At 37.0% G+C, this 14,274-nt stretch overlaps 1 protein-coding gene across 2 annotated transcripts in view; it reads left to right on the top strand.

The window, feature by feature from the left end:
* FBXL2 (F-box and leucine rich repeat protein 2) overlaps window positions 1-14,274 on the top strand; it is a 131,532-nt gene that overhangs the window by 69,365 nt on the left and 47,893 nt on the right. For both annotated transcript variants that reach the window (XR_008501775.2, XM_054483780.2), the window contains exons 3-4: window positions 13,197-13,251; window positions 13,513-13,587. Coding sequence is in view for 1 of the 2 variants with exons in the window: in XM_054483780.2 (XP_054339755.1) it covers window positions 13,197-13,251; window positions 13,513-13,587 (130 nt within the window). In the remaining variant the exon portion in view is untranslated. The remainder of the gene's footprint in view (window positions 1-13,196; window positions 13,252-13,512; window positions 13,588-14,274) is intronic.

The raw sequence follows: 14,274 nt of genomic DNA, 5'->3' as shown, positions 1-14,274 counted from the left end.
ACCTGTGGTATATGGGTCTTCATTTGTACTCTTGCCCTTGGGCCTGCAAATGTTATGGATAGTCTATTACTTTTGTTACATAGTATTTTCCAGACATACTAGCCAATGAAATAAGACAAGAAACAGAAATAAAAAATATATAAGCATTTATAAGGTATCATTAATTGAGACAATATGTTCTTCTATATAGCAGTATCAAAAGAATCAATAAATATGAGTATGGTAATATTATTGGATATACAATTAATATCTAACAATCAGTTTCAATTATTAGGAAAAAAATACAAAAAAAAGGTAACACTCATAATACAAAAAAAAAAAAAAAAAAAAAGCTATAAAATACCCTGGAATAGACTGAACAAAAAATGTGATTTTTATGGAGAAAATTAAAATTTTCTGAAAGACTAAAACAAAATGCAAATAAATGTCAAAGTAAACCACATTCCTGGATGTGAAGACTCAACACTGTAAAAATGTAATTTCAGTCAAAATCTTGGGAGGAAGCTTTGGATAATTTAACAAATTGATTTTCATATTTGTGTATAACAGTGAAGATGGCCATATAGCTAATACAGTTTTGAAGAAGATCAAATTGAGTGGACTTATCCTTTTGCATACTAACATTATAAAGCTATAGTAATTATCATGATGCTATATTGGAACAATACAATGGAAAAGAATAAAGAGTATAGTAACAGATATATTCACACATAGGTACTCAGTATAGGATTGAGATAAAATCATAAATCAATGTATAAGTGTTCAAAAATAAATTCCAGATGGATTGAAAACCAAAAATGTGGTAAGTAAAATTGTACACTATTAAAAGAAAAAGTAGTAAAACTGAAAATCAATTACTTGAGCATCAATTGGAAGGAAATAAAACTAAAGAAAGTGGTAGGAAAGAAAGTTAAACCAAAATTAAGGAAATACAAACACAACAGAGAAAATTAACAAAGCCTAAAAAATCTTTTGAAAAGATTAATTGATAAATTCTTACTAAAACTGATTAAGAAAAGAAAGAAGGCACAAATAACTGATACCAGAAACAAAAGGAGGACATCACTATAACGTCTACAGAATTACTAACACTGACACCAGAAGAAACCAAAGTCTGAAGATTCCTGTATCTGTTAAAGAAATTGAATCCACAAAGCAACCTCCATGCCCGGATGGCTTCACTTGGGAATCCTTTCAGATGTTAAGATAGAAACAATGAAAGTCTTATGTTAACTTTTCCCAGAAAACAGAAAAAGAACATTTACTATATTCATTTTCTATGTCTGCTTTAACAAATTGCCACAAACTGGATGACTTAAAACAACAGTTCTGGAGATCAGAGTCTGAATTCAAAGTGTGAGCATGGTTATGCCCCCTCTGAAGGCTCTAGGGGAGAATCCATTCTTTTTTTGGCTGTATCACTCATCAGTCTTGGCCTCTGTGGTCAGATTGCCTCCTTCTCTTCTCAAGATCCCTAACTTAATTACATTTGTACAACCCTTTTTCCAAATAAGGTAATATTCACAGGTTCTGTTGATTAGGTCACAAATACATCTTTTTTTGGTGGTAGTGGGGCATGCATCATTCAACCTACTGCATTTTCTAATTCATTTTATGAGACTAGGATAATTCTGGTATCGAAACCTACCAGGACATTATAAGAAAGGAAATATACAGACCAGCCTTTCTTGTGAACATAATGCAGAAATCCTGAAGAATATACAGTAACATCAGTTAACTAGAACTGATAGACATTGATAGAATGCTTTATCCAACAACAACAACAAAATACATATTCCTCTTAAGGTTATATGGACATTCACCAAGATAGACCACATTCTAAGTCATAAAACGCTCAACTCATTTAGAAGAATAGCATACAAAATGTTCCTACAGACCACAATGAGTTAAACTGGAAATCAACAACAGAAAGCCAAAAATTCCCAAACTATTTGGAGATTAAACAACACATTTCTGAATAATACATGGGTCAAAGAAAAGGTCTTAAGAGAAAAGCAAAAATATTTTTAAATGAGAATGAAAATAGGACTTACCAAACTTTGTAGGAAGCAGTGCTTAGAGGGAGATTTACTGCATTGAATGAATATATTAGAAAAAATAAAGATCTAAGATCGAGAATCTGGCCAGGTGTGGTGGCTCATGCCTGTAATCCTAGCACTTTGGGAGGCCAAGGTGGGTGGATCACCTGAGGTCAGGAGTTCGAGACCAGCCTGGCCAACGTGGTGAGTGAAACCCTGTCTCTACTAAAAATACAAAATTAGCCAGGTGTGGTGATGTGTGCTTGTAATCCCAGCTACTTGGGAGGGTGAGGCAGGACAATCGCTTGAACCTGGGAGGCGAAGGTTGCAGTGAGCTGAGATCGTGCCATTGCACTCCAGTCTGGGCAACAAGAGTGAAATTCCATCTCACAAAAAAAAAATAATAAAAATAAAATCAAGAATCTAAGCTTCCATTTTAGGAAATTAGAGAAAAAAGGGCAATGGAAGTCTAAAGCAAGCTAAAGAAATGAAATAATGGGCTGAGGCAGGAGGATTGCGTGAGATCATGAGTTCAAGACCAAGCAAACATAGTGAGACCCCATCTCTATCAAGAAAAAAAAAAAAAATTAGCTGGGGATGGTGGCATGTGCCTGTAGTGCTAACTACTCAGGAGGATCCCTTGAGCCCAGGATTTCAAGGTTACAGTGAGCTATGATCACCCCACTGTACTCCATCCTGGGTGACATAGCGAGACCCTGTCTCTAAAAATAAATAAATAAGTAAATAAATAAGCTTTAAAAAATAAAAAGAAGAGTAGAAATCAAGGAAATTAATAACAATGGAGAAAATAAATGAAACCAAAAGCCAGTTCTTTGAAATGTTCAGTAAAATTGCTAAACCTTTAGCCAGACTAACCAAGATAAAAGAAGAACTGAAGTACCAAGATCACAAATGAAAGGGATTGTTGTTGCTGGTCACATGGGCATTAAAAGGATAATAAAGGAATATTATCAACAACTCTGTGTTCACATTTAAAAAAAAATTTTTGTGGATACACAGTAAGCATATATATTTATGGGGTATATAAGATACTTTGATACAGGCATGCAGTGTATAATAATCATATCAGGGTAAATGGGGATATCTATCCCTTCAAGCATGTATCCTTTGTGTTACAAACCAATTATACTCTTGTATTTTTAAGTGTAGAATTTATTATTGACTATAGTCACTCTGTTGTGCTATCAAATACTAGGTCTTATTCGTTCTTTCTAACTACTTTTCTTACCTATTAACCATCCCTATGTCCCCTCCACATCCTCCTGCCCTCACCCTTCCCAGCCTCTGGCAACCATCCTTCTACTCTCTACCCCCATGAGTACCATTGTTTTAATTTTTAGCCCCCATAAAGAAGTGAGAACACGTGAAGTTTGTCTGTCTGTGCCTGGCTTATTTCACTTGACATAATGACCCCCAGTTCCATCCGTGTTGTTGTAAATGATAGGATCTCATTCTTTGTATGGCTGAATGTATATATGTTGGATGTTGGATGGATATATGTTGGATATGTATGGATGAATGTATCCATTGTATATATGTCCCACATTTTCTTAATCCATTCATCTGCTGATGGACACTTAAGTTGCTTCCAAATCTTGGCTGTTGTGAACAGTGCCACAACAAACATGGGAGTGCAGATATCTCTTCGATATACTGATTTACTTTCTTTTGGGTATATACCCAGCAGTGGAATTGCTGGATCATATGGGAGCTCTGTTTTTAGTTTTTTTGAGGAACCTCCAAACTGTTCTCCATAATAGTTATATTAATTTACATTCCCACCGACAGTGTGTGAGGGTTCTCTTTTCTCCACATCCTTGTCAGCATTTGTTATTGTCTGACTTTTGGATATAAGTCATTTTAACTGGGGTGAAATGATATCTCGTTGTATTTTGATTTGCATTTCTCTTATGATCAGTGATGTTGAGCACCGTTTCATATACCTGTTTGCCATTTGTGTCTTCTTTTGAGAAATGCCTATTCAGATCTTTGGCCCATTTTTAAATTGGATTGTTAGATTTTTTTTTTTCTTATAGGGTTGTTTGAGCTCCTTATATGTTCTGGTTATTAATCCTTTGTCAGATGTGTAGTTTGCAAATATTTTTTCCCATCCTGTGGGTTTTCTGTTCACTTTGTTGATTGTATCCTTGCTGTGCAGAAGCTTTTTAACTTGATGTGATCCCATTTGTCCATTTTTGCTTTAGTTGCCTGTGCTTGTGGGGTATTACTCAAGAAATGTTTGCCCAAAACAATGTCCTGGAGCATTTCCCCCAGTGCTTTCATGTAATGGTTTCATAGTTAAAGGTCTTAGATTTAAGTCTTTAATCCATTTTAATTTGATTTTTGTATATGGTGAGAGATAGAGGTCTGGTTTCATTCTTCTGCATATGGATATCCAGTTTTCCCAACACCATTTATTGAAGAGACTGTCTTTTCTCCAGGATATGTTCTTGGGACCTTTGAGTTTATTATAGGTATATGGATTTGTTTCTGGGTTCTCTATTCTGTTCCATATGTGTCTGTTTCTATGGCAGTACCATGCTGTTTTGATTACTATAGCTCTGTAGTATAATTTGAAGTCAGGTAATGTGATTCCTCCAGTTTTGTTCTTTTTGCTCAGGATAGCTTTGGCTATATTCTGGGTCTTTTGTGATTCCATATAAATTTTAGGATTGTTTTTATTCTATTTTTGTGAAGATTGTCATTCGTATTTTGATAGGGATTGCATTAAGTCTGTCATTTGCTTTGGATAATATGGACGTTTTAACAATATTGATTCTTACTTAAACCCAGGAGACAGAGGTTTCAGTGAACTGAGATCGCACCACTGCACTTCAGCCTGGGTGACAACAACAAAACAAAACAATTGATTCTTCTAACCCATGAACATGGAATATCAATATCTTTCTGTTTTTTTGTGTGTGTTCTTTTTAATTTATTTCATTAGTGTTTTATATTTTTATTGTAGGGATCTTTCACTTCTTTGCTTGATTCCTTGTTTAATGTTATTTAATTTTATTTGTGACTTGTAAATGGGATTACTTTTTAAATTTCTTTTTCATATTGTTCACTGTTGACATATAGAAATGCTACTGATTTTTGTATGTTGACTTTGTATCCTGCAACTTTATTGAATTTGTTTATCAGTGCTAATCATTTTTTGGTGGAATGTTTAGGTTTTCCCAAATATAAGATCATATCATCATCAAACAAGGATAATGTGACTTCTTCCTTTCCAATTTGGATGCCCTTTATTTCTTTCCCTTATCTGTTGCTCTAGCTAGGACTTCCAGTACTATGTAGAATAACAGTGGTAAAAGTGGTCATCCTTGATCTTAGAGGAAAGGCTTTCCATTTTTCTCCATTCAGTATGATACTAGCTGTGGGTCTGTTCTATGTGGTTTTTATTATGTTGAGGTATGTTCCTTCTATACCTAGTTTGTTGAGGGGTTTTATCCTGAAGTTAGGTTGAATTTTATCTGGTGCTTTTTCAGTATCAATTGAATTGATCATATGGTGTTTGTCCTTCATTCTGTTGATACGATGTATCACATTGATTGATTTGCATATGTTGAACCATCCTTGCATTCCTGGGATAACTCTCACATGGTCATGATGAATGATCATTTTAATGTGTTGTTGAATTCGGTTTGCTAGTATTTTGTTGAGAATTTTTGCATCAATATTCATCAGAGATATTGGCCTGTAGTTTTCTTTTTTTGGTCTTGTCTGGTTCTGGTATCAGGGTAATACTGGCCTTGTAGAATGAGTTTGGAAGTATTCCCTCTTCATCTGTTTTTTGAAATAGTTTGAGTGGGATTGGTATTAGTTTTTCTTCAAATGTTTGGTAGAATTCAGCAGTGAAGCCATGAAGTCCTGGGCTTTTCTTTACTTTGGTGACTTTTTATTATGGCTTTGATCTCATGTTCACAAATTGGATAACTTAGATGGGAAGGACTAATTCCTTGAAAGACACAAACTACCAAAAACTCACACAAAGAGAAGTAAACTGAATAGGCATAATATATTAAAGAAATGTAATTAATAGTTAATAACCTTCCAAAACAGAAAGCACCAGACCCGGATGGTGGTTTTACTGGTGAATTCTACCAAACATTTAAGAAAGAAATGATACCAGTTCTCTATAATATTGTCTGGGAAATGGAAGCAGAAGACTTCCCTAACTCATTCTGGGAGCCCAGTGTTACTATAATACCAAGACCATATAAAAATATTACAAAAAAGGAGAACTCAAGACCAACATTTTTCATAAAAATAGATGCAAAAATCTTTAACAAAATATTAGCAAGTCAAATCCAGCAATGTATAAAATAATTATATCCCACAATAAAGCAGAATTTATTTCAAGTATGCAAGGATATTGTAACATTCAAAAGTCAGTGTAATCTATTACATCAATAGACTAAAGAAAAAAATCATGTGGTCACATCAGAAAATGCAGAAAAAATATTTGACAAATTATGGCACCCATTCGTGATAAAAATACTCATCAGACTAGAAATAGAGAGGAACCTCCTGACTTGATAAAGAACATCTACACAAGACCTACAGCTAACATCATACTTTTTTTTTTTTTTTTTTTTTAAAGACAGAGTCCAGCACTGTTGCCCAGGCTGGAGTGCAGTGGTGCAGTCTCTGCTCACTGCAACATCTGCCTCCCAGGTTCAGGTGATTCTCCTGCTTCAGCCTCCCCAGTAGCTGGGTTTACAGGCCTGCGCCACCATGCCTGGCTAATTTTTTTGTATTTTTTAGTAGAGATGGTGTTTCAACATATTGGGCAGGCTGGTCTCAAACTCCTGACCTCAAGTGATCCACCCACTTTGGCCTCCCAAAGTGCTGGGATTACAGGCGTGAGCCACCGCACCCGGCCAACATCATACTTAGTGATGAGAAACTAGATGCTTTCTCCCTGAGATTGGGAAAGAAAAAGATGTCCCCTTTCACCACTCCTGTTCATCACAGTATTGGAAGTCCTAGCTAATGTGATAAAATAAGGCAAGAAAAGAAAAGATATACATTGGAAAGAGATAAAATTGGCTTTGTTTGCAGTTGACATGATCGCCCATGTCATGAAAACCCCAAAGAATTGACAAAAAAATAGTAATAATAAACCTCCTCCTGGGCCGGGCATGGTAGCTCACGCCTGTAATCCCAACACTTTGGGAGGCTGAGGCAGGTGGATCACCTGAGGTCAGGAGTTTGAGACCAGCCTGACCAACATGGTGAAACCCTATCTCTACCAAAAAATACAAAAATTAGCCGGGCATGGTGGTGGCAGCTGTAATCCCAGCTACTCAGGAGGCTGAGGCAGGAGAATCACTTGAACCGGGAGGCAGAGATTGCCGTGAGCCAAGATTGTGCCATTGCACTCCAGCCTGGGTAACAGAGCAAGATTCTGTCTCAAAAAAATAAAATAAAATAAATAAACCTCTTCCTGTAACTAATTAGCAATTATAGTAAGGTTACAGGATCTAACGTTAATATTACAAAAGTTAATTACTTCCCTATATACCTGCAATGAACTACTGGAATTTGAAATTTAAAATAATACTGTTTACATTAGCATAAAAAAAAATGAAATACCTAAGTATAATTCTGAAGAAAATTTTGTAAGATCTATATGAGGAAAACTACAAAACTCCAGTATTCCAGTGAAAGAAATCAATGAATATCTTAATAAGTGAAGAGATATTACATATTCATGGATAGGAAGACTCAGTATTGCTAAAATGTTAACTTTTTTCAAGTTGATATCTACACAAAAACCTACACACAAATGTTTATAGCAGAATTATTCATAATCACCCCAAACTAGAAGGAACTAAGATGTCCTGCAATAGGTGAATGGATAAACAAACTGGCATATTCACACAATGAGATATTTTTCAGCAATAAAACACTGTAAGTTATCATGCCATGAATAGACTTGGAGGAACCATAAATGCATATTGCTAAGTAAAAGAAGCGAGTCTGAACAGTTACGTAGTGTTTGATTCTAATCATATGGCATCTGGAAAACACAAAACTATAGCGACATTAGAAAGATCAGTGGGGCTGGGCACAGTGGCTCACGCCTGTAATCCCAGCACTTTGGGAGGCCAAGGCAGGAGAATTGCTTAAGGCCAGGAGTTCAAGACCAACCTGGACAACATAGACCCCATCTCTTCAAAAATAATTTTTTTTCTAATTAGTTGGGCATGGTGGTGTGGCTTTAGTCTCCCCTGCTTGGGAGGCTGAGGCAGGATGATCGAGTGAGCCCAAGAGGTTGAGGCTGCAGTGAGCCATGATCATACCACCATACTCTAGCCTGGGTGACAGAATGAGACCATGTCTGGGAAGAAAAAAATCGGTAGTGGCCAAGGGTTCATGAGGAAGAGAGGAGGGATGAATAGGTGAAACATGTTGTTGACAGTAAACTATTCTATGTGATACTGTAATGGCAGCTACATGACATGCATTTGGCAAAACCTCTAGAACTAACTATATAATAAAGAGTGAACTTTGTTGTAAACTATAGAACTTAGTTAATAATAATGTATCAATTTGATTCATTAATTGTAACAAATGTACCACACTAATACAACATGTTAATGATGGGGGAACTATGTGTGTCTGTTGGTGGGGGTGTATATAGTAGCTCTCTATACTACTTGCTCTTATTTTAAATAAAAATTTAGGCTGGGCCCAGTGGTTCACGCCTGTAATCCGAGCACTTTGGGAGGCCGAGGCGGGTGGATCACCTGAGGTCAGGAGTTCGAGACCAGCCTGACCAATATGGTGAAACCCCTTCTCTACTAAAAATACAAAAATTGGCCGGGTGTGGTGGTGTGCACCTGTAATCCCAGCTACTCAGGAGGCTGAGACAGGAGAATTGCTTGAACCTGGAGGCAGAGGTTGCAGTGAGCCGAGATTACGCCACTACACTCCAGCCTGGGCGACAGAGCAAGACTCCATCTGGAAAAAAAAAATTAAAGGGGAGATAAACAAATGTGAAAAGTATTAAAATTGTGCATGTGCCAAATGGAAATATTTTACAGGCTGTAACAAAGGAATTATAAAATAATCGAAAGGCAGGAAAAAAAACCCTATAGTAAACATCAGAATTGAATAGTGGCAGCTTTTTCTCTGAGATGAGAATGAGACAAAGATGTATTTCATTACCAGTTGTATTTATCATTGTACTAGAGAAGATCATAGCCACTGTAATAAGCAAAAGAATAGAAAGTATAATTATTGGAAAGGAGGAAAGTTAGTTCATTATTCACTGGTGAATTGATGTTTTATGTGGGAAATCAGAATGAATGAACAAATTTAGAAATATTGTTGGGTACAGGGTCAGTATATGCAAATTAACATTATATGCTGGCAGCAATTAAAGAATGACATTTAAAATATTCCTTTTTTTCGAGACAGGGTCTCCTTCTGTTGCCCAGATTCATAGCTCACTGAAGCCTTGACCTCCCCGGGCTCTGTTGATCCTACCATCTCCACCTCCTTAGTAGCTGAGACTATGGGCATGCGCCACCACACCTGGCTAATTACTGTATTTTTTTGTAGCAATGGGGTTTCACCATGTTGCCCATGCTGGTCTCGAATTCCTGGGCTCGGGTGATCCTCCTCCCTCAGCCTTCCAAAGTGCTGGGATTATAGGCGTGACCCACCACTCGCTGCCAAAAAATATTCCATTTTAATAAGAACATCAAATAACCAGGAAAAAAATCTAAAGATGAGCAAGGTATCTATCTGGAAAACTACAAAAATTACTGTGAAAAATTAAAGAAATCTTAAATAAATTTTGAAATGGATCATGTTTCTGGATTGGAAGATTTAATATTGTAAAAATCTCAATCATTCCCAAATTTTCTACAAATTCAATGCAATCCCAGTAAAAATTTCAGAAAGTTTTCTTGCAGAAATTGATATGCTGATTCTGAAACTTAATAGGAAATTCCGCGGATCAAGAATAACTAAGATAATCTTGATGAAGAAGAACAAAGTTGAAGGACTTACGTTACCACACATTGTGACTTATTATTAAAGCTTCATAATTAAAACAGCCTTACTGGCACAAAGACAGACTAATGGAGCAGAATACAAAGTCCAAAAGTATATTCAATCCGTTGCTCCCCTGTGATTGTTTATAACCAGGGTGCTATTGCAGTGCTTGCCTTGTAAAGTTGAGGTTATCACATTTGAGATAAGGAAGCACTTTCTAGGAAAGAATGTTTTGGAGGGGTCAGAACTCAGTTTGCCACTCATGTCGCTATCTGCGTTTCTATTGACAGTATCCCAGGCTGTGTAATTTAGGGCATTACTTTTAATCGTCGAAACATGAGTCAGGAATTGGCTTTGGCGTCAGTGTGGTAGTTTGGAGTATCGCCACACCTATTTGTGCAAATTCAACTACTCTCAGTTTAAAAGGTTGAGGAGAGACGGGAAATAATGTAAATAGGCAATCTATTTTTTCATTCAGTAATCATAAAACTAGGTAGTAAGCATGAGATGAGAAATGTGAATTCCTGTTCCACCTGTTGGTTCCTGTGTGTGTCTCAGCATGTGAGCTCTTGCTTCACTTGTGAGTGAAGCATGAGTCCAGTTTGTTTCAAACAACATACTCACTAAACGAAAACTACTTCATTTATTATTATCAGTTAAGAAATAGCACTGTCGACCTAAATAAGGAAACTGAGGCAAAATTAATCTAGAGAGTTTATTTGGGCCAAGTTTGAGATTGCAGCTCAGGAAACACTGGGAAGTGATCCCGAGAATAAAGGAGTTGCTCGAGTTGTTGTGTTTTGTTTTGTTTTGTTTTGTTTTTTTGAGATGGAGTCTTGCTCTGTTGCCAGGCTGGAGTGCAGTGGCGTGATCTCGGCTCACTGCAACCTCTGCCTCCCGGGTTCAAGCAATTCTCCTGCCTCAGCTTCCTGAGTAACTGGGACTACAGGTGCACACCACCACGCCCAGCTAATTTTTATATTTTTAGTAGAGATGGGGTTTCACTGTGTTGACCAGGATGATCTCAATCTCTTGACCTTGTGATCCACCCACCTCAGCCTCCCAAAGTGCTGGGATTACAGGTGTGAGCTACTGCGCCCGTCCTGCTCGAGTTTTTAAAGAAAAAAGGATGAATCAGGAGAGGGGGCAATTACAAAAGTTGTTTTTGGGAACTCTTATGGGTTTCCGGAAGTAGCATTGATTAGTGATTGATTGTACATTGTTGAACTATAGGGTAGGAGTTAGAGTATCCAGTGTATGGTATTGTTAGGTTACTTTATAGCTACTTGTGTCAGTCACTCTAGAGCCCACATAGCGGCTCATGTCTCTTAGATTAAAAGTTTCTTTTCTTTCTCGGGATCTAGCCCAATCCTGAGGGAAAAGCAGCTGTGTTAAGCTTTCCAAAGCAGTATATGTAGTGGTCATGGCTTGTGCTCTTGAACCAGACTACCTGGGTTCAAATCCTAGTTCAGTGTGCCCTGGGCAGGTTACTTAACCTCTATGCTCAGTGTCCTTATCTGTAAAATGGAGATAGTAATAGCACAACACCTCATAGCAGTGAACTAGCATGTAAATCATGTTTGGCACATAGTCGGTGCATAATCAATGTTAACTATTTTTGTTATTACCAGTATTGTTATTACTGAGACATGATAAAGGTGGTATGCTCTTAAGGGATTTTCAAGGGAAACAGCTAACTCTTTTTTTACCTTTGGCTTATGCTTTTAGAACCTAATCCCTGCATGAAATATGATTCTACTGTACCAGGCTAGTTTCTCTGTTTGGTGTTTGTTTCTGTAGGGAGCTGACAATCAGATGTGGCTAGCTGTGGGATGGTCATATGTCACAGAACACAGCTATTAGGGGCAGGAGAGCCTTTGGGTTGGGCAATGTAGATGTGTAGATATCCTAAAATACATTGAATATATATGTTTAAGTACACGTATTTTAGCCACCAGCATTTTTCTATGTACAAAGATCTACTGAATCTTTTAAAGTCAATATAGCCCTTATTATGCTTCTATCCTTTGCTTTTCACTAGAAAATGATTGTAGCCTGTATTGTAGGATGGCATCTATGCAGTCAGTATCCCATGGTACTGCATGTGGGTGCATTATTGTAGGGTACAACACTTTGGTGTTTTATGATTCTACTCTTCTTCCCTGAGTCCATGGATTTTTATCTCACCACTGATGGTTGCCTTTGAAGAATTTTGAGGAACATTATAGGTGGCTGTTCGCCATCTTACCACTCTCCCACTTCCACACTCAGAGGCACAGACTCTCATATTTACTTTCCAGGACTCTGAAAACTGAGGCACTGAGGCACTATTCTTGTTCCTGACTTCAACCCTGTCCGCCCTTCTTCTCACAGAAAAGCTGCCCTTTGTTTTTAGCTGTCACTCTGCAGTGCTGAGGCGCACACAGCTGTTTGCTCACATACTATAAGCAGCAGCTCCTCTCCTTGACTGCCAGAATGTCGAGGCTTCACTCAGTCCCCTGCCATGCTGGCAGCTACTGCTTCCTCTAAGGCATTACTGATGCCAACCAAGATTTTGTTTGCTTCTGTCTGCTTTTCTTCCCCCCCACCCCTTCCCGCCCCATCTTTCCTATGTTCTCTGGCTCCTTGGCTTTTGCTTAGGAAAAACTGATCACTTATAGACTTTGCCAACTAATGAGCTCCATCTTTCTGCCAGGTGAACAAATACTTCAAACCAAATGGGCTTTGTCATCAAGCTTTTTTTGACAATGTTATTTGAGGCTCAGGCATCTGAGCCTGTTCAGTGCATCTACCACCAAAAGAGGGCTTATGCTAGAGAGTTGGTCTTCAAATAGAACCAGTTATGGTCTTTCCTGTGTCCATTACTTAAAACAAGGGAAATATAAGCTCAATGAGTTCTAAGGTAATTTGTATTGTGTGTCCAAAATAGCTTCTGAACATGCAGACACTTAATATTTCACTGTAGTGATGTAAAGTTATAGTGCACTTGTATATTGCAGATTGAGGAATCTTGAAAAAACTTATGTATCCAGGTGGCGGATTAGAGTTTATCTTTCAAGTTATAATTATCCTGAAATGTTAACACCATCTCATTTTTGTGTTTTTTTCCTCTCTCTGTAGAATATTTTCCTTCTTGGATATAGTAACTTTGTGCCGATGTGCACAGATTTCCAAGGTAGAGTATTTACCAGATTTTTTAATCAATAAATATCAAGTTTTATTAGAATGAGTTTTAGTTCAAATTACTGGAAATTAAAATTTTATTATCTTTTATACTTAATATAACACAATAGTATAATTTTGCATTTGATGATTAACTTAATATACATCAAAAATAGGGGTTTGGAAATAAAGGTTAATCAAGACTTTCTTTAATAGTCTCAATAAATGTGTTTCTTTCATCCCAATCCCTCTTCCTTTACCTCCTACCTTCCAGGCTTGGAACATCTTAGCCCTGGATGGAAGCAACTGGCAAAGAATAGATCTTTTTAACTTTCAAACAGATGTAGAGGTAAGTTAGCTTTGGTTTAGACAAAAAACTTTTTAAAAAGATGAGTAGCTGTTCTCTCTTTCCTGCCTTTTTATTTTACTGCATTTAGATCTAATATTAAAGTGCTGAGGTAGAACAGAAAGAAGAAAAACTGGAAGCGATTTGCATACATCAAAATAATATCCTGCTTGCATTTTAAATTGTATCGGTAACAGATTTTTTTCCCTTGTTTGTGTTTATAGTCTGAATTTTACTACTCAGCTTTTTAAAGCCACACACCTGCATCGTTATCACCTGGTTCAGTGCTTTAACCTTAGGAGACTTAACAAATACTTATTGATCTAGAAAATCCACCAAGAATTCTAATTCAGCATCAAAAGTGGAGAAATGGCAGAAGCGGAAGCCCAAGAGTGAGGCTGGAGATCTAAAGTGTCACCCCAGCTCAGCCACTTAAGTCATATAATCTCTCAGTACTCTGTTTTATTATCTATAAAATAAAGTAATAATTAAGTCTTACACAATTCCAAGATTCTGATATATTTATCTGTAAATATGTAAATATCTCCATTTAAGTGTGGTAAACCTGATGAAATGAGGAAAGTTTATGTTAAAACAACTTTGATATTCAGTACTAAATTTCTAACCAAAAAGAAAGTTTAGGCAGGGAATAAAAAAGAGCATTGTACTCAGGAATTGTCTGAAGTGCTG

The sequence above is a fragment of the Pongo pygmaeus genome, chromosome 2, assembly GCF_028885625.2.
Source record: "Pongo pygmaeus isolate AG05252 chromosome 2, NHGRI_mPonPyg2-v2.0_pri, whole genome shotgun sequence".
In the NCBI taxonomy this organism is placed as follows: Eukaryota; Metazoa; Chordata; class Mammalia; order Primates; family Hominidae; genus Pongo; species Pongo pygmaeus.
Note: the sequence above shows the minus strand (reverse complement) of the source record. Positions and strands in the feature narration are given on the sequence as shown.